Source organism: Pinus tabuliformis, chromosome J (genome assembly GCF_031772625.1).
Source record: "Pinus tabuliformis cultivar Carrire ecotype Pingquan chromosome J, CPIR1, whole genome shotgun sequence".
Taxonomy (NCBI): Eukaryota; Viridiplantae; Streptophyta; class Pinopsida; order Pinales; family Pinaceae; genus Pinus; species Pinus tabuliformis.
The window spans coordinates 1,136,494,423-1,136,519,532 of NC_142295.1; the positions used below are offsets into that span (position 1 = coordinate 1,136,494,423).

Consider the following 25,110-nt stretch of genomic DNA (forward strand, 5'->3'; position numbering starts at 1 on the left):
AACTCCAACCAGAGATGGACTGGGAGGGCATTTACCAGATATGACGCCTCTGAAAAGAGGACGAGATCCAAAGGCTACCTGGCCCTTTCTAGACTCTCTGTCTAAGAGTATAGGAGAAACACACAAGTGGTATAATAGCCGAGCATGCTCAAAGCGATACAAAAAACAATGGTGCAACATATAACAATATAACCATAAGCAGATACTCAAGAAATGCAAGAGCAATGCTAAGCCATTTTATTATACTGAGTAATAGAATGAGTATAGGAGGTGATCAGAAAGATGGCATCTCGACTTGCACCAGGCAAGTGAAGAAATACACTCAGAATAGCAAAGGAATGGCCCCTCTTTGAATTGTGTTCAAGCTGCTGGAGAACTGTCGCGCTGCTGCTGCTAGAAATCAAATGAGGATTTGGGATTGCTCCCCTCCTCAGAAAAGGCTGAAACTCTGGAATCAGACTCTACTCAAGAAACCCAGAAAAGCCCAGAAAGATTTTCTGAAATGGCCAACCCCCGAAAATCACCCCCTTGGGGTTTTGCGCAGTCCCCCAATGCTCTGCGCTGCCACTGAATGAAACCCTCCAGAAATCTGCTTGAAACCCCTACCAAAACTCTCCAATATGCAAGGGCTGATCCCCTGCTCTATCTCTCAGCACAACTCTTCCTACAATCCCTCAACATAGACTCTTGCTAGAAAGAACTGCGTCCCCCTCTCAGTGTTGCGCAGTCCTCCAAAACGTTGATGAAACTACTGCTGGAATGCTGATAAAACTACTGCTGAAATGCCACTGGAAATACCTTGCCCGAGCAGGCACTCGAAGTCCCCCGGGGCTAAGGGTGAGATCTCCGAACGGAGACACTCAATGCACTAAATAGTGTTGCAGACTAGCTAAACAGCTAGCGTGCTCTAAGTCGAAATGACTATCACAAATGCTCATAACTGAATGATCAAAGTGAGGGGGCTCCTCTCTCCTTTATAGTCTTTGCCTCTCTCAATCCCAAGGCTCACCTCCTCTTGCGTGATTCTTCTCTTGCCACGTGTTTCTTCCCTCCTGCGCAGTCCCTCCATGTGTCTGCGTGGGCTCCATTTCTGCGTCCCCCTTTGGACCCCTTGGCTCTCCTTTAAGTCACAACGTTGTGCTACTAGGAAGTGACTTCTTATTCTAAAAGTGAGTTATGTTCCCCCTTCCTCACTTTTTTATTTACAAATAACTATAGAAGGCAAGAATTGAACAAAATCGAATATTCCAATTAGCCATGGCTAATTAGGAATATTACAGTCTCCCCCGGCAAAATGTTGCTTGTCCTCAAGCAACTGAAGTTATGGATGCTGCAAGATCTTCTCACTCTCTCAAGTGGCATCCTCATCCGACAAATTCTTCCACCTCACCAAGAATTCCTGGACCATCCTGCTCCGCAACTGTCTCTCCCTGGTATCAATGATAGCCTCCAGCTGCAATACCAAATGCCTCTCATCATCCATGGGTGGTAGCTCATCTGTCACTGTCACCTGCTGCCCCAATGCCCTTTTTAGGCAGGATACATGAAAAACGTTATGAATCTTGCTGCCTTGGGGCAGCTCCAACTCATATGCAACCTGTCCAATCCTGCGTATCACCTTGTATGGCCCATAAAAGCGGGGCTTGAGCTTCTCAGCCCCCTTTTGCTTCAGTGTCGACTGTTGGTATGGCTGTAATTGTAGGTAGACCATGTCCCCTACCTCGAACTGTCTCTCCACCCGACCCCTGTCGGCATACAACTTCTGCTGGTTCTGCACTATAGCCATGTTATCCTTGAGAGCTCGGAGGATATCTTGACTCTCTTGGATCCAAATCTCGGCTCTAGGAGCCTTGCTATCACCAAACATCACGTCAGCAAAAGATAAAGGATGATACCCATATAAGGCATAGAATGGTGACATACCAATGGACATGTGATGTGAAGTATTGTAGCAGTACTCCCCCAGATGCAGCGACTTCAGCCATGCTCGCTGCTACCCACTGACATAGTTACGCAAGTAGCCCTCCAGGCACTTGTTAACTATCTTTGTCTGCCCATCCGTCTATGGGTGATAACTGGTACTTGGTGCCAACTCCGTCCCCACCAATCGGAAAAGCTTCTGCCAAAATCCACCCATGAAACGGTTGTCCCTATCATTGACGATGGTCTTAGGAAGACCATGTAGCCTGAAGATCTCTCTGAAGAACAGCTCGGCCACCTGTGCTGCTGTATAGTGTGCGGATATGGCAAAAAAATGTGCGTACTTCGTCAGTCGATCAACGACGACAAAGATACAATCCTTGCCCTGTACCATGGGCAACCCTGTGATGAAGTCCATCGAAATACTCTCCCATTTCCCCTCCAGAATGGGAAGAGGCTGTAATAAACCCACATGATGGCTCATCTCTCCCTTGTTCCTCTGACAAACATCGCACTTCCGGATGTGCTGGAGTATGTCCTCCTTGAGGCCCTTCCATGAGAACCTCTCTCTAATGGCCTTGTAGGTTTTGGTAAACCCCTAATGTCCTGCCAATGGTGAATCATGTGATGCTTGGAGTATCTTCTTCTTGAGCTGAGACCCCTCAGTCAAGAAGATCCGGTCCCTGTAATAGATGACCTCATCGACCACCCTGTCCTTGTCATCTGCCACCTGCCCATCCAAAACCTCACATGCAAACCTGTCCTTGGAGTACTCTACTAAGAGTCGAGCCCTCCAGTCTGTATCCAAGCTCATAAGAGACAACGTGGCTGGTCTACGTGAAAGGGCATCTGCTACCACGTTGTTCTTACCCTTGACATACTCAATGTCAAAGTCATATGCTTGGATCTTACTGATCCACTTCTGCTGCCTCTCCTATAGTTGCTTCTGCTCCAAAAAGAACTTGAGGCTGTTGTGATCAGTCCTCACCCTGAACCTGTTACCCACCAAATACTGCCGGTACTTAGCCAATGCATGCATGATGGCCAACATCTCCTTGTCGTATATAGAATACAACCTCTCGTGCGGAAGGAGCTTCCGGCTCTCAAAGGCTATAGGGTGACCTCCCTGCATCAATACTGCGCCGATCCCCTCTCCCGACGCATCACACTCCAAAACAAATGGCTGCGTAAAATCTGGCAACGCAAACACTGGGAAGCTGCTCATAACCTCCTTGAGCCTGTCAAAGGCTCACTACGCTGTATCCGACCAACTAAATGCCCCCTTCCTCGTCAAATCTGTCAGGGGTGCAGCAAGCTGTGAGAAACCTTTGACGAACTTCCGGTAGTAAGTACAAATGCCAATGAATCCTCAAAGTTCCGTCACGTTTCTCGACTCTGGCCATTCTCTGATGGCCCTGATCTTCTCCTCGTGGACTCTCACTCCGTCCACCCCTATGATGTGTCCCAGATACAACATCTCCGTCAACCCAAACTCACACTTGGAGAGTTTGGCATAGAACTGCTGCTCTTGTAAGATACGCAATACTGTCTCAATGTGCTGGAGATGCTCCTCCCAAGTCCTGCTGTAAATGAGAATATCATCAAAGAATACCAACACAAACTTCCTCAAGTGACTACGGAAGATGTGATTCATGCAGGACTGAAATGTAGCAGGGGCGTTGGTTAGCCCAAAAGGCATCACCAAGAACTCAAAGTGCCCATAGTGACACCTGAAGGCGGTCTTGGGAATGTCCTGCTCCCTCACGCGAATCTGATGGTACCCAGATCTCAAATCAATCTTTGAGAAGAACCATGCTCCTCTCAACTCGTCCATCAACTCATCGATCCTGGGTATGGGGTACCTGTTCTTCAGGGTCTTCTTGTTCAGGGCCCTGTAGTCAATGCACATCCTCAATGTACCGTCCTTCTTCTTTACCAACACCACCGAAGAAGCAAAAGGACTCGTGCTCGATTGAATGTGCCCAAGAGCCAGTAACTCCTGGATAGCCCGCTCAATCTCATCCCGATAGGCCTTGGGGTGCCTATAAGGGGTGGTCACTGGTGATCACTGCTTGTATGCCCTGCTCAAGCTCAATGGTGTCCTCAAACCCCTGATCCGGTGGCTGTCCTGGTGGAATCTCCCCAAACACTATGGCATACTGATCAAGGATGGACTGTATCTCTAGATGTACTGTCTGCCCTGTAGTCCCTGCCTCTGATGCACGCAGCTCCACTGCCCACTCTATGTCTCCCTTCTGGAAGACTGCCTCCATTCGATGAGCCGAAACAGTCTGAGGCGGATATGTGTGCTGTCCCCGTATCTTCTCATGCCTCCCTGTCTTCTCATCATCCCACTCCATCTCTAGGGTCTTCCAATCCGTCGTGACCTTCCCTAGAGTGATAAGCCACTGAACACCCAATATCATGTTGGTGTCCGGAATATCGACCATGAAAAAGTGGTCAGTCAATGTGTAGGTGCCCATCGTCACTGAAAGCTCTGGAACATAATGAGCACACGTCATGGTCTGATCTCCTGGGACCAAGACTGAAAACCCATCGAAGCTCTCTGTCTGTATACCTCTCCGCTCAACCATCTGTGCATCAATGAAGTTGTGGGTCGCCCCACTGTCAACCAAAATTGATACTTGCTGGCCACGTATTGTCCCTCGTACGCGTAGCGTCAGATACTTGGGAACTCCCCGCAAGGTTGCAAGGGCCCCTCCGGTGGGTGCAAACGATGCACCGCCTGCTGCTGGCGGTGGAGGTGGCAAAGGTCCCTGTACGACATGGCTATCTCTTGCCTCCACATCATCCTCGTCATCCTCTTCTCCACTGCTCTCGGAGAAGACCTCAATAAAATGTGCCTTGCCAGCAGCACATCTATGTCCTGGTGCCCATGGCTCCTGACATGTGAAGCATAACCGCTTCTTCTTCAGCTCCCTCCTGACATCGTCGTCAATTTGTACTCGTCCTGGATTCCCCTTTGGAGGTGGAATCCTCACATCCTTCCCCTTAGACTGGAAAGTCTGTATCTGGGGGTAAGGTGTCCGGGTCCTGGGTAAGACATACTGTAAGTCCCGGGTCCTGTTGATAGCATCCTGGAGTGTGGCTGGTCTAGTGGATCGGACTAGACCCCGCAATGGCTCTGCTAACCCCTCAACATACATATAGACCCTCCGTGTTGTGGATAGGTCTGGCACCATCACGAAGACCCTCAAGAAATCTACAATGTAGGTCTCTGGGCTCCCTGTCTGTTTGAGCCTCGTCAGCTCAACAAAATGATGCTCTGGATCCCTCCGATCAAATCGTTCCATCAATCTCCTGGTAAACTCAACATATGTCGTCACTGTAGAGTGCCCGAGTGTAACCATCCCATGAAACCACCAATCCTGGGCCTCACCATCCAAATGCAATGTTGCCACCTTGATGGCCTCTCTCTCCGACATCTGGTTAAGCTGGAAATATATGTCTAGCTTCTCCACCCAAGACTTTGTCGAACTGTTTGATGAACCATCAAACGTAGGCAAGTGGAATCTACTCGCTGCACAGTGGGTGTCACCATCATGGTAATGTCGGTACCCTCTGTGATGGTCGTGGGGTCTACTATCCCGTTGGAGCTGAACAAAATCTCTGAATGAGAGGGCTTCCCTGAACTCCTGCCCATAGGTCTGTCACTCTACAAAATAATCGCCCATATGTCCGGGCTCTGCCCCCTATTGGGCTACGGCTCCCGTGTCTGCTCCTAAGAAAGTGGGCATGGTAAAGCATGTAGGGGCATGTGAGGCCACCTGTTGTGTAGTATCACACTGCTCTGGAAAATGGTGGGATGCACCCGATCCCTCGCCAACTTGGAAAACCCGTGGGCTCTCACGCTATCTGGCCTCTACTACTGTGAATCTCTGCCCCATCACCTCAATTTGCCTCGACAGATCCTGCATTGATTTGAGGAGCATATCCGCAAATCTCTTCCCGTCATCATCTGCCATCGGAGCCTCCTGCTCTGCGTCCACCACAGCCTCCTTCTGTTCTACGTCCACCACAGGTTCCTCCTGTTCTGCGTCCACCACTAGAACATAGTCTCACTCTCCGTAAGTGTTCTCCAACCTATGCCCAGTGTCTCTATATCTCCGACCTCTGTAACAGATGTAGGGTTTTTCCCTCGGTGTCATAGATTGCTAGCTTCACAGGCTGAGCCAGATCTACGCTCTGATACCACTGTAATATCCCTTATCAGGAATATTCCTCAAACACAAGCAAACTCCAACCAGAGATGGACTGAGAGGGCATTTACCAGATATGACGCCTCTGAAAAGAGGACGAGATTCGGAGGCTACCTGGCCCTTTCTAGACTCTGTCTAAGAGTATAGGAGAAACACACAGCTGGTATAATAGTCGAGCATGCTCAAAGAGATACAAAAAACGATGGTGCAACATATAACAATATAACCATAAGTAGATACTCAAGAAATGCAGAGAGAACTGCTAAGCCATTTTATTATACTGAGTAATAGAATGAGTACAGGAGGTGATCAGAAAGATGGCACCTCGACTTGCACCAGGCAAGTGAAGAAATACACTCAGAATAGCAAAGGAATGGCCCCTCTCTGAACTGCGTTCAAGCTGCTGGAGAACTGCCGTGCTGCTGTTGCTGCTAGAAATCAAATGAGGATTTGGGGTTGCTCCCCTCCTCAGAAAAGGCTGAAACTTTGGAATCAGACTCTACTCAAGAAACCCAGAAAAGCCCAGAAAGCTTTTCTGAAATGGCCGACCCCTGAAAATCACCCCCTTGGGGTTCTGCGTAGTCCCCCAATGCTCTGTGCTGCCACTGAATGAAACCCTCCAGAAATCTGCCTGAAACCCCTGCCAAAACTCTCCAATATGCAAGGGTTGATCCCCTGCTCTATCTCTCAGCACAACTCCTCCTACAATCCCTCAACACAGACTCCTGCTAGAAAGAACTGGCCCCCCCTCTCAGTGCTGTGCAGTCCTCCAAAACACTGATGAAACTACTGTTGGAATGCTGATGAAACTACTGTTGAAATGCCACTGGAAATACCTTGCCCGAGCAGGCACTCGAAGTCCCTCGGGGCTAAGGGTGAGATCTTCGAATGGAGACACTCAATGCACTAAATAGTGCTGCAGACTAGCTAAATAGCCAGCGTGCTCTAAGTCGAAATGACTATCACAAATGCTCATAACTGAATGATCAAAATGAGGGGGCTCCTCTCTCCTTTATAGTCTTTGCCTCTCTCAATCCCAAGGCTGACCTCCTCTTGCGTGATTCCTCTGTTGCCACGTGTTTCTTCCCTCCTGCGCAATCCCTCCATGTGTTTGCGTGGGCTTCATTTCTGCGTCCCCCTTTGGCCCCCTTGGCTCCCCTTCAAGTCACAACGTTGTGCTATTAGGAAGTGACTTTTTATTCTAAAAGTGAGTTATGTTCCCCCTTCTTCACTTTTTTATTTACAAATAACTATAGAAAGCAAGAATTGAACAAAATCGAATATTCCAATTAGCCATGGCTAATTAGGAATATTACAGGAATTGTCGAAAAGCCGGAAAAGCTGGAAAAGCCGGAAATGCCGGAAAATCCCGAAACACTGGAAAAGCCAATAAAGCCAGAAAAGCCGGAAATGTCGGAACTGCCGGAAAAGCCAGAACTGCTAGTAAAGCCAGAACTACCGGGAACTGTCGAAACAGCCGGAGCATCTGTCTCCAAAGGAAGGCAGCATGATGTATGAGATCATGGGCAGCATAATAAGCAGCATGATGATATGAGCATGGGCAGCATAATGATGCATGATGATATGAGCATGGGCAACATAATGATGAATGAGATCATGAGCATGGGCAGCTTGATGATGAATAAGACCATGGAAGATGCAGCATGATGAGCAACATGAAGATGAGAGCAGCTCAGTCATCAAGGTTCAACACATGTGACAGTACAGTAAGGTGTCACACGGTAATGTGCAGCAAATAGACGAGATGCAACACTATGATAAGTGAACGAGTCACCTTAGAGAATCAGTTGAAGCAATATGTCTTCAACTGATCTCATGCCGATATCAAAAGTCAAAGTGATTGACTTCTATTGTAAATGTACTACCTCTCTCACTTTCTCTGCTGAACTTTGAAGAACATAAGATAAGAATTGATCAAGGGTTTCCCCACATTGGGGTTTGTCCCTGTCTAGCACCACATCTTGTGTCCTCTTGTCTTGGCTTGTCTTCTGCAATTTATATTTATGTTCTATCTGCAGTTTACTTTATGCGGATGTGATTGCTAATGTGGAAAAGAAATTGAAATAAATTGCTCTAGCATAGAACATACCTAAAATTAACAAAAACAATCTTCTCTGATGTGCAATGTGTTAGCCTCTAGGGGGGTGTAACACTTTCATCTAGAAGCCAAGTCCCTTAGAGATCGTAACTTGTGGAGCAAGGAGACCAATCTTAAAATAGTCTTGAGGTGCAAAGGTTGTGCTCCAAACTCATCTTAAATGATGTTGTGAGGAAACTATTTGTTTGAAGTAGATCATACATTCAAGCAGGAGGATTGGGACTCTCTTAGTGGTACCCTGTTGGCTTTCAACAAACTATCTCTCTAGACCTTGGAGTTATAAAAGATAGTGGGTCTAATGATTGAGTACAAGAGCTACATCTTGGATGAAATATCTTTGGAATGAAATTGAAACCATTGTCTCCCAAGCAGGGTAAGAGAACCATATCGCTTGTAGAGTCAAGTTTGAAAAGTATGTCTTAAGCTGAACTACAACCCTAAGAATTGAATCCCCAAGTGAATGAAGGTCATGGTAATTTCGATCTCCCTTCCTTAGTAGGGGAAGTCCGAACTGTTAGTCAGATAGCAGTCTTTGGCTACTTGAAAGTCCCAACCTGAATTTTACCAAGGTTGACTGTCTACTATTGAAGATTACATAAATTGGAAAGTGCATCTATCTACCTTTGAAGCGCCTTGGTGACAAGGCTAAGAGGATCATGTTGATGACAAATAGAAACAGGGAGATACAAGACATATTGAAGGAGATCACTGCTACTGTCTTCTCTGTGCTTCTTGACAAAGAATTCCAACTCATCAATGTAAATCCTAAAGAGACTTGGAAAGAGAGGGAATCCCTGTTTGACACCTTTTGCTTTCCTGATCAAATTGAGAGGCCATGGCCATGCAAAGATGACCAAGGATCTCTTGTTAAGTCTCGTTCATGACAGCAACCAAAAGGGCTCTTAGATACCAATGTTGCACAACCTTGGGACAAAGTCTCTCTCAGAACAAAGTCAAATGCCTTTTGAAAGTCTACAAAGCAACAAAAGACTTGCAAAGAGTGATCACATGCCTCAGTAATGCTTCAGAGTGTGAACATCTCTAGAGAAGGTGAAACTTGAACCGTTTCTGGATTTAAGTAGTAGGGTATAAATATTTGACAGGGACTTTTTTGACAGATTTTGGTATTTTTAAATACAGATTTTGGTATTTTTAAATTATGCAGACATTTTGTTATATTGCTTGTAGAAATAAAATATGCGTGTAACTTTATGCGTAGATTTTCTTGATTCATCTTATTGTTTAAACTTTGCATCACCCAATTAATTCCTCAGATAGAGAAGATGAATACACTTGTTTGAAAAATGGATGAATGTTTTGTAGTCTTGACAGTCAAGGACCATATGAACTATTATGCTGCTATAGTGCAATTGTTTATGACTAAGAAATGCAAAATTGGCTATTGTTAAAAACCTGGATTCATGACGTGGCTCTTATTTACATAGATTTTTTTTTTTTCAAAAGAAAAAATCACATCTATTTATGAAGTAAAATATATACATATATATGTCCGACATCTGACTGCTCTTATTTACATAGATATAAATGATAATGCTTATATTTATATTGACGTAAAGTGTTTATGGATGTGCAGGACATTGATTTGAAGAATCATAAATGGGCACACTATTTTCTTTGTGGGTGAGTCCTGATTTTATTTTATATATAAATACTGAATAAGGACTTGTTTTGCAGTTTCAAAGTAAACTATCCTTCTTTACATTTGATCAGATTAAACATCATCTAATCTGTACAATCATTTAACTACTGTTTCTATCTTCGAGCTACTTAATAAATCCAAGATCACTTGCTTTTGTTTCAAATGGAAACAGGTAATTACATAAAAAATGTAACATAATAAATAGTTGCTAACTCAGTAGCGGAGCACTGCTACATGTATTACATGTCTTGGCCAAACTGGGAGTACTGACTTCTGAAATTAAACCACAAGGGAAACAATCTACTGTCTTCTCCATTCCTCTTGTACTTGTCAAGTTCTCTGAAGGTTCTATCTTTATTTTTTATAGTCTTCAGATCAAAGAAAGTGTGGCCCTAAAATGTAACAGCTAAGAAATCCTCCATATTGCTTGTCTGATGTATGGATCATATCCATTTTTCTTGAATGGCAACTATTTAATTTTGTCTGAATATCCTGTCCCTAGGAAGGTGTGAATTCTCCTCTTTAGTGATATGAGGATTTATATTCTGCTGTCCTAGCTTTTGCCTAATTTTCAATGCAAAGCTTCCTATGCAGAACTTGATTTGGCATTTATTTTTGCCTGCAGATGTTGGGTAAGATTTCTTTTCTATTGGCCATAGGCCAGCCCATCACCATCAATTCTGTTACAGTGCCCTTGTATTTTGGCTCAAAGATTTCACTGTATCCCTTCCATTATTTGTGAGTGAATGCTTTATTTCTTTGACTCTGAAGTCATAATATTGATGGGCTAGAAACTTTGGAGGCATTCTAATCCATGTTGACTTCTAACTTTTTCTAGCACTTTTTGGAGCTGCATGATGGCATCATCGTCCGCTCTCCTTGTATGCATAGACATTGGATGCACTCGCTCAGGATCCCTTTGGGACAGCTATGGGTCATCTCACTTCCACTCTAGATAGAGACAAATCAACATATACCGCAATTTGATAGGATCTGCTAGGTGTGCCACCTTCAGTAGTTGGAGATGGAGATGCTTTGGCATTCCCTATACTAATAAATCAAAAGAAAACTATCACTGCCTCTATAGGGACTCATGAGGATCCCTCTCTACTTTCTTCTGGTACCAAGACCAAAGGTGTTTAGCCCTCTTTATCAGGGAGATTTTTAGTCACAGATCTCGGCTACTTCACACCATGCCCCACTATGGGATGACTAGATCGATTACCTCATACTTCCTGTTGATCCATCAAATTGAAGCAACAAACAGCAAGAAGAGTTATAGAGTGCACCGAACAACAAGATGGTGAGACCCATCAGGTAATTAGTTCTGAGCAGAATTACATCTACTGAATTAAAATACAGCTAGGGTATTAACCAAAATAATTACAGTGAAAGCAAATTGACCAATCTCAATCACATAAATGACACAGATTCTGCCCAATCTGAGTTCTTTGTCAAGTTTTGAACGAACTTGGGCTCTTTTCTTGGGAAAATGGCTCAACTAAGGAATTACATACAACACTGGATCTGATCCAACTGATCAACCCTCCTTGGCTAACTCGATCTCCTTGCTCCCTCTCCCTCGGACCCAACACACACACTGAGAGACCTCTCTCAATCTTGTACTTCTGTATTGCGTCTTCTCCTTCTCCCTATCATTGCTTTTATAACTTTACATTGAGCTTAATCCCTAACCCTAATCTCCAAAGTTATTGATAGATGAGATTAGATCTCGCTTCACTTGAGATCAAAGGCTAAGATAAAACATGATTACTAAAGTAATTAATTTACTTTTCCCAATTTTACTTTCGCTCAATAAGCCAACATAATAGTTGTGTGCTTTTCCTAAGTTAGACTTAGGCTAAGTTACTTTAGCAACTTGCTCATACTAGAGCAAGTGTTCTAAGGGGATCTTGGGCGACTTCTGCATGCCTAGACACTTAGGCTTGTGAAAAAGTACTTTCTTGATCTACGAATATCAACGCTTAGCCCTATACATCAGGGAGGTTTTTAGCCACAGATCTCAACTCTTGCACACCATGCACTGCTTTGGGATGACCGGATTGATGATCCCTTAGATTGAAGCAACAAATGACAAGCAAAGTTCTAGAGTGCTCCAAACAATACGACGGTGAGACCTCAAGTTTCTCCTTACCCTCTTCCTCTGGGAGACCACTCGATATTATTGAGATTGGTTTGGAGGTTCCAGTCCATACATCAAGTCACACTTCTCAGAGCATTCAATAGATCAAAATGGATCCAGAGTAGAGCACCCTTCGCTTGCCAGACTACCTCCGAGATCTAGATGAGCAACTAGAGATCCATTGGGAGTTTCCTTCTTTCAACCTTTGGTGTTAGGAGTATCCATCGCTCATACATACCCCCTGGATTGTGCAACCAGGCTCTTTGATGGTTCTAGAAGAATCCTACAGTGAGCCAATGCCCAACTCACCCCCTTGCCATTCCCCATCAGACTCAGGGGTCCTTGACATCATTGGCCTCATCGTCCAATCTCTCTCTCTCGACATGCTTTTCGCTTGGGTTGTCGATCTTTCTAGTTTGGACAAACTCACTCAGTGTTTTGTATTAGTGTATCTTTGTCACAGTTTTATAAATATGTTATGATGTTATACTTATGTAGGCTTCTTTCTTTGTATTATTTTTCAACATTTTCTAGGAGTTATGCTAGCAATCTCACATTGCATTCATGCTGGTTGTACTCTTCCCATTGACCCAATTTTGTGGGCATTTGTTGGATATTATTATTCCCATAGACCCACTTTTGTGGTCATTTGTTGGATATTGATAAAATTATCTCAACCTCCTTAATCCTTAGGCATCATCATACCTGAGGTTTTCTATCTTCTCCTTCCCTACTACATTTTCAATTTTTTTCCTTAGAGTTAGATAGTGATACTTGAGGCATGATCTACATTTGAAAGCTAAATTTTTGTAATCCAATAATTGGTTCCAATAAATACTAAAAAAATTCCAAATTTAACCTTTTTTCAGTGGTCCTTTTCACAGGAAACTTCTGTGCACCCCTCATTTCTTTCCTGTTGCATCAAAATCTAGTAGGTCTTGTGAGAGGGATCACAAGACAAGAACTAGAACAAGGGACAACAATGAGGTGGAGGCTCATTGTCAGCACAACACTCTACCCCCTACTCTTTAGTGGATTCTCACCATAAGGGAGGGTTCCCGGTGTTGGTCACCTAATAGATATTCTAAGGTAATAACCCAAGGTGACTGTTGGGATAAGCTCCAAAAGGGCACTCAGACTAAGAACAAGGCTCAATCCAATGAAACAAGGAATAACATGTTCTTGAAAAACCCTATCAAGGGTACATAGCTTAGGGTTTGAGGAATATCCATCAAGAATGGCTCACATAGGCATAAAAGACCAAGAAAAGGTTTGTGAAAAATAGGTATGATTAACAAAAGGAACTACAAGCCTTCAACAAGCCCTAAGTTGAAGCTTCTATGCTAAACTAGGGTTTCCTAGGGAAAAATTGCCTAGGATTAGTGATATGGCGCTAGAGGGGCTATTCCAACCGTGGAAAAAGCTGGATTTTGATGCAATAAAGTTCAATCCATAGGAAACACCTCACAACAAGCCAACAATTTGGCCCTAGTTGAATTCGGCCGTGTTGTTGCCACGTTAATGCTTAGACAGGCGCTATCACTCTGATCCTCACCCACTCGTTCTAGATGTCTCCCAACAACAGGCTATGGGGGGTAGTCCCTATCGAATGAGGCGAAGGAAAACAAGTTGGTTTGGGAGACATGGATGAGTGGCCTAGCCACTTGGTTGAATTTAAGCAAGATTATTAATTCGATTAGATTTTAAAGTATGAGACCAGTGCCTTAATGGAGCCACAAATTCTTTCTTATAGTAAATTGGAACGAAATGACCAGATGGACATCTGCTGCTTGAGATGAGCCTACTTTGATCATATGTTGCCTTCTGTTGTGCTCCTATCATTCGATGCCTCCGACGCTATAGAGACTATGGATTTGACGACTGTAAGATCATCGTGTTAACCACCAAAGAGTTGCTGAGGCCCCTCAAGCTAAGTGAGAAGGGTTGACATGCAGGGGTTATGACCTATGAGTATTTCACTTGGAGGGTACTGGAGTGTTTTGAGAGGAGAGATTCAGAGGAGCACTTTGGAGAGTTGACACGACTCAAGCAGATTGGGAGTGCTGAGGCCTATATCTCAGAGTTTCTGAGATTGTTAGTGATGGTACCAGATTTATCGGAGGCCAAGAGGGTATTCATGTTTTTGGAGGGGCTAGCAGAGCCATTGAGGGGCTTGGTGAAGTCCAACCAACCCACCACTTTGTAGGACGTAGTTGGTAAAGCCTGGGACTTGCAGGATGCTTTGCCCAAGGCTAGACCGCAGATGCCCACTAGGTTTGTATTCCAACAGAGGGGAAGAGACTGCAGACCCCCAACACAGCGAGACATTCAGGGGCATGGGTAGTTGGATGATGAGGCTAGAAGAGACCTCTGACAAAGGAAGTTGTGCTTCACCTGCTAGGAGCTGTGGGCATCGGGACATTGGTGTACCAAGGGCAATGCCCACTTCATAGAGGAATTTTCTAACAACGAGCCGGAGGATGATGTGGAGCAGGATGTAGATGTTGGAGATGATGGTTCGCCTATGGCCGGAGGAGTAGGAAGAGGTCCACCACCCCCACCAGGGGGAGCTCCTTTCTTGCTAGTAGCAGGGTTCATTGCTTCACTTCAGGGAGTACCAAAGTACCTTACTTTGAGGATCAGGGGCACGGTGTAGGGCCAACATGTTTCAATACTAGTGGATAGTGGGGCTACCCACAATTTTGTAGATGCCCAGATGGTGGAGAAGAGGGGCATACGCACAAAATCCTTTGAGGGATTCTTGGTCTTGGTACCAGGAAACCGTAACATGTAGTGCACCAGATATGTCCCTGGGATGACAGTAGTGATGGGGAATTGCTCTATGATGAACCACTTCTTTGTGGTTGATGTTCCCGACACCAACGTAGTGCTTGGTGTGCAGTGGCTGTACTCACTTGGGCGCGTTACTACTGATTGGCAGAAGTTGGAGATGGAGTTCATGGGGCCAGGTGGGAAGATGGTTTTATTGAGGCATGCACTCATACCCTCCGCAAACAGTGTCAGTGCACAGGATGGAGGCTGATTTAAGACATCGTGATATAGAGTGGGCAGTGGAGCTGAGGATATTTGATGCAGGGGGTAAAACGCAACCACCACACCCAGATGTGCATGCCATTTTAGAGAAGTACCCAACATTGTTTGGGGACATTTCGCCGGGACGACCATCTAACAGGGGGTTTGAGTGCATGATTGAGCTCGAACCAAGAGTGCAGACAATGATTACGACCCCGTATTGACATCCCAAGGTTTATCGAGATGAGATCGAAAGGGCCATTCATGAGTTGTTGGCATTGGGGCATATCAAGCCCAGTTCTAGCCCTTTTGTTTCATCAGTTGTCCCGGTGAAGAAGAAAGATGGCAAGCTGAGGATGTAGATTGATTATCGAGCCCTTAATAAGAGGACGTTGAAGAACTGATATCCCATTCCCCGGATCGACGAGTTGATGGATGAGGTTAGAGGAGATAAGTACTTCTCTAAGAGAGACTTGCGTTCGAGATATCACCAGATCAGGGTACGTGAGCAAGGCATCCCTAAGACAACATTTCGCTGCCATTATGGGCATTTCGAGTTTTTGGTGATGCCCTTTGGGCTAACAAATACGTCAACCACATTTCAGCCTTGCATGAACCACATATTTCGTGGGCAGTTGAGGCGTTATGTCCTTGTTTTCTTCGATGACATATTGGTCTACAACAGGACATGGGAGGAGCACTTGCAACATCTTGAGGAAGTGCTCAAGATCTTGGAGGGGCCATTGTTCTATGCTAAGCTGTCTAAGTGTGAGTTCGGGTTAACAAAGATGCTCTATTTGGGGCACATCATTGGAGAGGATGGCGTAAGGGTGCATGAGGAGAAGATTCGAGCCATCCGGGATTGGCTAGTGCCTCAGAATGTGACCGATTTGAGGGGTTTTGTGGGCATATGCACTTATTACAGGAAGTTCATGAAGGGTTTCTCATAGTTGGCAGCTCCCCTCACTGATTTGACCAAGAAGTGGGCCTTCGCATGGACCAATAGGGCACATGCAACCTTTGAGTACCTTAAGGAGGTGATGAGCAGTTGCCTAGTATTGCCACTTCCTGATTTGACCCAGCCGTTCACATTTGAGTGTGATGTGTCGGGTGAAGGCATGGGCGCAATACTATCACAGGGTGGGCATCCCATTGCTGTTGAGCACTGGAAGCTCCTTCCGCACGAGAGGTTGTACTTGATTTATGACAAGGAGATGTTGGCCATTATGCATGCCTTGGCCAAATTCCGGCAGTACTTGGTGGCAATAGGTTTAGAGTGAGGACTGATCACAACAACCTTCGCCATTTTTTGGGGCAGAAGGACCTCAACAATAGACAACATAAGTGGGTCAGCAGGGTCCAAGCCTATGATTTCGACATAGAGTATGTCAAGGGAACGCATAATGTGGTAGCGGATGCACTATCCAGGAGGCCCGCAACTCTTTCACTCATGAACATCTGCCATGAATGGAAGGCACAACTTCTAGTGGAGTACTCCAAGGATCAACGAGCATGTGAGATCTTGGAGGGCACTCATGGAGATGAGTGCTACTGAGTGATGGAAAATGTTATGTACTACATTGGACACATATTCTTGGTACTAGGTTTGCAGTTTAGGGAGAGGATTCTCCAGGTAGCCCATGATTCACTTTTGTTTGGGCATCAGGGTTTCTTGAAGACTTACAAGACCGTCAGAGAGTGCTTCTCATGGAAGGACCTCAAGGGGGACGTGTTGAGGCATGTATAGGAGTGCAAGGCCTGCCAGAGGAACAAGGGGGAGTTGACTCATCCAACAGGGTTATTGCAACCACCCCTTATTCCAGAGGGGAAGTGAGAGAGAATCTCAATGGACTTCATCACAGGCGTTCCCATGGCACAAGGCCGTGATTGCATCTATGTGGTAGTGGACAGATTGACGAAGTATGTCCATTTTTTAGCCATTCCCGCCAGGTACTCTACTTCTCAGGTTGTAGAGTTGTTTTTCAAGGAGGTTTTCTGATTGCATGGTCTCCCCAAGACCACAGTAAGTGACAAGGACAGCCAATTCATGGGGGGCTTTCTGGCAAGAGCTCTTTAGGTTGGTGGGCACAAAGCTTACACCCAGCACCAGCTACCACCCCTAGACCGATGGGCAGATCGAGATTGTTAACAAATGGCTGGAGGGTTATTTACGGAACTATGTGACGGGGCAACAACGATTATGGGTGAGATGGCTACACTTGGGGGAGTATTGCTACAATACTACCTATCACATGTCCATTGGTATGTCTCCCTTTCGTGCTTTATATGGGTATGATGCTTTATCTTTCACTGACATTGCTTTGGAGATAGCTGGGCCCCAAGGGCCAAAGATTAGATACAAGAGAGCCAGAACATTCTTAAGGCTCTCAAAGATAGTTTGTAGACATCCCAAAACCAACAGAAGATGTATGCAGAAGGCACATGGTTGAGAGACACTTTGAGGTGGGGGATCTAGTCTTCTTGCGCCTTCAGCCTTACAGACAGTCTATGCTGAAACATAAGGGGTTCGAGAAGCTACAGGCACGCTTTTGTGGCCCATATCGTGTGACCAGGAGGGTTGGCGAGGTGGCATACGAGTTAGAGCTTCCACCTGGGAGCAAGATGCATAACGCCTTCCATGTTTCGTGCCTTAAGAAGGTACTAGGACAACATGTGACAACCACCGTGGAATTGCCCCCACTAGATGATGATGGGCATTTAGTTTTGGAGCCTGAGGCTATTCTAGAGAGTAGGGAGAGGATATTAAGGAGAAGAGTCATCAAGGAGTTCTTGATCAGGTGGAGGAACCTGCTAGATGAGGATGCTACTTGGGAAGGAGAGCAAATATTACAACATCCAGCTTTGCAGTTGCTTGGGGACAAGAAACATCTTGGCGGGGAGGACTGTGATATTCCCGCTTAGCAAGGTTGTTGAGTGAAATATCAATTTTGACCAATTTTGTTAATTTTTGGATATCAACTTAGGCAAAGTGGGTTGAGGGGCCCCACTTGCAATTTTGAGGTGAAAGAAAGCTCCAACATATGAATAAGGGAAAAAACAATTTGATAGTGGATGGTGGGGGCCACCCCAAAGAGGAATACGCTCACCTTGGCTAGTACGCTTTCATGGAGGGAAGAGAGAGAGGGAAATCGATGGATGGGACCCACATGGGGAAATTGGAGGCCCAACGACTAAAATAAGAGGAGCACTCATCATTTGCTCATTTTTTATCGTTTGACATTTACACTTGACTAGCATGCTTGGGTTGAGAGCCAAGTTGGCATGCGTTGTTGAGCACACAAGATTTTCAAGCGATAATCTCACCCAACCTTCGGTGGACTTCAAGTGCCAACCCAACGAGGTGACTTGCATCACACTTGATTCGATTTGGGAGCTTGCTAAGCGTATTCGTGGAGCTGGTTCAACAGGTGGACGCTGGAAGGGGAATACACAACCTTTGGAGGAGCTTATAGTGGAGCCGAGGATTTGTTGGGATTTCAGGGATAGCCTAGGGCCATCATTTGCTGAAGATTTGGAGTGTCTCCGGGGCTCCTTTTTGGTGTGAGTCTGCTGTGCCAAAAATCCATCACCAAGGACTGCGTGGGCCTGCGCAGTGGTACCTTTGTACCGCACATGGGTGCTTGGGAGCAATGTTTTAAAACTCCGACTCTGACTCCGACTCGGCCGAGGGTCGACTCCGACTCGGCCGAGGGTCAACTCCGACTCAGACTCTGACTTGGTATTGACTCGGCGGGCTCGATTTCAATGACTCGGTCGTTGTAAAAAATACATTAAATATTTATTTTTTATAAAAACACATAATTTTAAAGATTTTCATTCATGTTTCCAAACACACAGCATTAGAATATAGATAGAAGACAACATATGATCAAAGTAGGCTCATGAATATATCCATTATATCAAAATGGCACCCAGTGCACTGTCCAATACATACACGATGATGATATAGAGATCAAAACAAAAACACATAACCAAGGAGGCTATAAATGGCCTCTACAACAAAAGTCTGTGACCAGTACTACTGGCTACTGCTAGAGTTGCCAACATCATCTGGCTCAGTGTTACTTGGGAGCGGGAGCGAGAGCGAAAATGGGAGCGGGAGCGACATTTTCAGAAGCTCTTGGTTTGGGAGCGAATTCCGGAGGAGCTCGACAACCAATGTCACTAACATCAAGGTACATAGAGGGATTGGTGCTCTTGATTAAATACGAGTTCCATACCCTAATACATGTCAAAATTCAATGGAAACATTGCAATCCTCCAATCCTAAAATCTTGAAAAACTGATAAGTCTGCTGGATTTTGAATGAAATCTAAAATTCTACTTTCTCCATATGAAATCCAATGAGGCCGGAACCACTCTCAAACATCCTGAGTCATTTCATGGTAATGTTAATAATTTAAGTAAAAGGATGAAAATGAAGATTAAGGAGAATGTCACTTTTACTTTAAGAATTTAACATTACCATGAAATTTGAATAGTACATCAATACTAGGAGAGGGGAATGGACCCCAAATAGCATTTAACTAATTTATAAAACACTTTGGAGTCCCCACCAACCAGCTAACAGTTAATTTTTTTTAAAAAAATATGAAAAATCGCATTTTTTTGGGGTTACAGGCCGCATTCATTGACTCGTCCGAGTTATTGCGGAACCGGCCGGGTTGACCAAGTCATGACTGACTCGGCCGAGTCATGCAATAACTCGGCCGAGTCAGTCATGACTCGGCCTCCCATTCCGTTTTTTCTGCCGGGTCACAAAAATTTTCAATGACTCGGATCAACTCGGCCGTTTTGGATTCGATTCGGTCGAATTTTAAAACACTGCTTGGGAGAAGGAGGAATCGAGGACTGAGGTTTGTGGGGTAATTTCGGGAGGGAATTTGCTGAGTATTGCAGCCATTTTTGGGGCCATCAACAGTGATATTTTCAGGTGGGTCGATATACCTAGCAACTGGAGGAGTGAGCGGAAGTTGGGCCAAATTTCGGAGGTCAACATTTGGCCAAACCCTTTCTGGGTTTTTGTGGGTTATTGGTGGAGAGACCAGGGTTAATTTCCCAGAATTTTCTGAGCACTGGAGGAGGACCTAGCAGCCATTTCTTGCAGCTAGTAGTGTAGTTTTCTGGGACCAACGCAGAGCTTTTGTGGGGAATAGTTCCTATTGGTTGAGCAATTGATTTCATCACCTCGGTCTTGTTAGCTTGCCTTGGGCAAGCCCAAGTGCATACATTCCGATCTCATATTGTACCCCTTGTTTATCATAATAAAATGGCTCAGTTTTGCGCAGATTTTGGAGTTTTTCTGGGTGTCTAATATTGTGTGTAAATTTATGTGTGTTTTTGCTATGCATGCTTTGTTTATCGCTGTTAATTTTCCTTAGGGATATTACACTTGAGCAACCTTGAATCCGAGAGTGAGTTGATCTATGTGAGACTTCTCCCACGCCCAAATGGATTCCTACACACAATTCAAATAGATTTTCCCTACACACTTGAAGACAAATATTAGCTTGCAAAGGAATTATAGCAATACAATGGGTGAAATAGACCAAATATTTCTCCAAAAATAAATTGGCAATTTTATTCCTAAAATACTACTTTAAATCAAGGATATGTGCAAGATAAATTGCACATATCAATCCAAAATAGATGGCAAATGGAAGCTAACAACATTCAAATATACAAGAAAATGAAGCACAATAACAATAGTATGGAAAGAAATCACCTCAAAGTGCCAAGAGAGCACCACCAAAATTGCCCCAAAGTCTTTGCTTTATTAGCAAAATGCAAGTGTACAAAATGGCAGAGTTTCCTCAAGCTTAATAGCTCATAACATGAATACATAGTGAGAGCCCAATGCTCACTTATATAGAAATTTGGGAGCAAATCCCAATGAGAGATCCAAGTGACAAGTGGTGTTGGAGAAGATCCCAAGAAGAGAAGTTGAATTCCAAGTGGAGAGATGAGATGACATGTGTGGAGCTTCAACCAAATCAAACTCCTTGAGGTGGCCATCGAAATCTTCATCAAGCAAGTTGAAATTCCATGTGTGAGACCAAGAGATGCCAAATGTGCAACAAGAGGGAGTTAACTCCCCAACCATCAAGCCAAGAAGTGCCACATCGAATTGATGTTCCCAATGTGCCATGCGTTGGAGCTCCTTGAGGAAATGCACGAGCCTTCCTTGGGGAACTTGTTGATCATGATGATGCCAAGTGTAGAAGTAGTGAAGTTGTGTTAGAGACAAGCCTCCACTAAAATCTCAATAAAAAATCCATCCAAATATTCCTTCATGTGCATTAAATCCAATAAATTCGATTTTCCTAGCCAACAAATCAAATTCTTTTTTTGTAGCAAGAAAATCGATTTTCCATGTGATAAATGCTTTGATAATGTCAAGTGCCAAATCATGTCCCACTTGTCCTTTGACTTAACTCTTGACTTGAGATAATTTCCAAGTCATTTTCATCTCATTTTCTCACAATGAGTTATTTATTTCTCTTCATTTATTTAATTTATGGGCTAATTTATTCGCTGTAGTCTAACGAGACTGCTTTTTTGCCCTGAAAGTTATGGAAATTTTGGCCATATTTTGAGAAAATTTGGCAAGGTTTTTTGTAAATCCAAGTTACAGTTGTTAAACATCAAAATTTTAGGTTCCCTAGACTTTTTGATGGTGCTGAATCCATTTCCACCATCAAAAACACAATTCAAACACTGCCTTTACATTTTTTTTGAAATGTTTTTGCCCAGATTCTGGCCACTTTTGGCCGTCCGGGCAATTCCTCCGCCTCCGTAGACGACTCCAATTTATTCCCACATTTTCCACTAAACTTGAGAAAAGTGGGATTTGAGTGTCTAGAAATTATGTTTTACCCCTCAAAGTGTGTCATAATAAAAAGTTGAGGGTGAGGTGTAATTTTGAACACACTTACCCCAAACAACTTTTCTAGACATCACTTATTACATTTTACATTCAAAATTTATTCAAATTTCCACCTTGCGAGAAATTTAAAAAATAAAAAAACTTACCCCTAGACTTATTCAAATTCCACGAAATTTTACAAGTGATCTAGTATGGTAATATAGAATGACTCTAGACATTAGGACTCACCAAGGCTTCGCTATCAAGCCGCACTTCTACTTTCAGGCTATGCTTGGAGGAAAAAACTCAATTAATTATTAAGTCTTTGAAAACACCTAATAATTAACCAAGTAAAAAAAAAACCTCCCAGAGTAAACTCACTTGATGACAAAGTCCCAAGTTACCTAGGCCTGTTACATGACTCAACTCATCACACTAACATCACTTTACATCATCCCCGCAGGGCTTGTGGAATCTGAGTACAACATGATGAGAAGATGAGAATAAGAAATAGAGTTAAAAAACTCTAATGATATAGTGAACTCTGATGGTACATGAAGCCTTTGACATTTCTTTGGGCATGGACTCTTCAATTTTTTTTTCAAGTACACTTAGGTGGTCGACAACCTACACTCTCAAGTCAGCTTGTTTGGAAGCATGTGCATTGGGTGTTGGTTATTACCCTAGTTTTATGTAATGTTAATAAAATCCGTAGGAAAGTAAAATCTATCTAAATACAACTAACTATATATAATTCAATTAATATCCATCCAATAAAGTGAGGTGGTTCCCTCTCATTGGCGAGGGCAATAGTTCACCATCAAGTTTTATGATATAAAAGTACCCAACTCCTACTTTGCCATGCATTCTAATCGGGATATGGTTCTTATCAACCAATACAAGATCACCTGCTTGGTATTCTCTACTTTGTTTCTAGACTGATTGTTTCTTTGGAAGTGTGTGTTTCTTATCGATATTCTTGATATGAAAGTCGCCTTGGGAAGGATTAGGTTCCTTCAACTTTTTAGATCCCATGGATTTGAAATTATTTTGATCTATACCCTTATGAGGTTTGGTAATCTTTGGCTTTTCAAAGGGCTTGCGAAACGGGAAAGGTTCCACATCTTCTACATGATCAGGTATTTGTGGCTTCCCATATAGGACAAATGGTGTTCCGTCAATGGTAGGTATAGTTGCATATGACAAATCCATTTGTAATTGTCTGTTGAATTTTCCTTAGGCCCTAGATTTGGTCTATGGCTAACCAAGCACACAAACACACTAGGGACCCCCAACTTACAAGCAATTTGCACAATGGAAATCTACAACAGTGAAATCAATAAAGTATGCAAAGATATTGAGCCCAAAGCTCGATTTTTTATTAGTCCATCAATAAAATAATCCTGGGGCTCCCGTACCAGGGATCATGGCTCTTCATATCACTAGTACAACTAGTCTACATAGTATACAAAAGATTAGGGCTTGAGGTAAGATCCATTAGATCCTCAATCTGCCCATTGCATCAAGAATAGGATACATGACTTGCTAATCTAACCAGCCCTTTCTGTCCACTTGTCCTTGATGTATGTGACTGTCCTTTGCCTCCAATACACAGAGAAATTGCTCCTTTAATGTCTCTGTCCAATCAATTGCTCACACGGTATTTAATCTTTCAAATATTTTGCATGTATTAGCTCCAACCAGCTCAACTACTCATAGGGAATTATCCCTTCAAAGATCATTGCATATCAACCCTTAAACATTGCTGCCCAAAGCTCCTTTTCTGGATAGACTTCAAGAAACCATTTCAACAATTCATCTTCTCCAACATATCAACCCTTTGTCACTATCCCACTGCCTTCTCTCTTTTCCTGAGGTACTTGCTGCTGCTATTCCAAATCTGAGGTCAATTTCGGCCTCTCCTAAGCCCTGACCTTCGCACAAAGCATGGTTTGGGAATTCAGAACCATGGATCAGGCTGTCACGGTTCCAAAATTCCAGGAACCGTGTTTGCCAACCCGATCTGCGGTTATGGATTTCCGAACCGCGGATCTGACGATGTATCCCCCACGGATACGTATGGGACGCAAATCCCAATTTGGATTTGGAGGGGGGGGGTCATGCAACATTGGTAAAGATCTGTCAATATTCTAGATCACCCCTTCATCCATACTAAATACCAAAAACAAACAAGTATAAGCACTTGATTGCAAAATGATCAAAGTACTTTTTGAATAACAGCCCACCTTCATCCAAGAGGAAATCCTGATGGCAGAGGTACATGACATATCATCATCAAAAAGTGGGTGTCAGGGGCTGCTCACTTGCTGGCTGTCCAAGTGTAGGAGAAAAGTTTTCTCCTATGGAGTTACCCATTTTGGTGGGTAACACTGCTCAACAAAATTTCAGAAGCTGAAATGGGTATGAAACTTCCTAGAAATGTTCCAAGATGTTTCCTGCCCAAAAACACCATAAATGATGTGTTTCTCGGGAAAAAATGAAAAATAAAAAATAAGGCCCTCCAAAAGGGAGTGAGACTCATAGATGACCTGTTTGTGTGAAAATACACCTTAATAAAAAAACCAAAAGATTCCAAAAAACATAAAAACATGAAATGTGCGATGTTTTAGTGTTTTATTTAAGTATGTTCTCAAAAATTTATATATGCCTTCTTAACATTTCCTAAAATTTTGAAATGTTTTGTTTTTGGAATTGAAACTGTTTCAAAAAATGAAACCATTTTCCATTTCCGGTGAATTTGCAAGTTTGCTTTTCGAAATTGCCCCCCATGATTTCAAAATTTTCCAATTGCATTACTTATATCTTTTAAAAGCTCTTTTAGAAAAGAATTGAAGGAAGATATACAAGGTTTAATCAAACAAATGTGGAGGGTAGGGCTAGAATAGCTGGACCAGTTCAGGAAACCATGGTTTCAGACAAGCTGACAGTTTTCTAGAGCAAGGATTGCCCTTGATTACCATAGTTCTGTTTTGAGATTCTTTAAATGTTATGATTGGAAAGCCCTTTGATGATAGGTAAAGAAAAATGGAGCCTTTAAGTGTTGGACCATATCCTTGACATCCAGTTAGAGAGGGTGAAAGCATTTTGCATGATGCCATTAAACCTACA

General features: G+C 43.6%; 1 protein-coding gene across 1 annotated transcript in view; it reads left to right on the forward strand.

The window, feature by feature from the left end:
• The window catches only part of GALK (Mevalonate/galactokinase family protein), a 359,582-nt gene that overhangs the window by 24,561 nt on the left and 309,911 nt on the right, over window positions 1-25,110 (forward strand). The window contains exon 3 of the mRNA XM_089379121.1: window positions 9,854-9,900. Coding sequence (XP_089235247.1) covers window positions 9,854-9,900 — 47 coding nt within the window. The remainder of the gene's footprint in view (window positions 1-9,853; window positions 9,901-25,110) is intronic.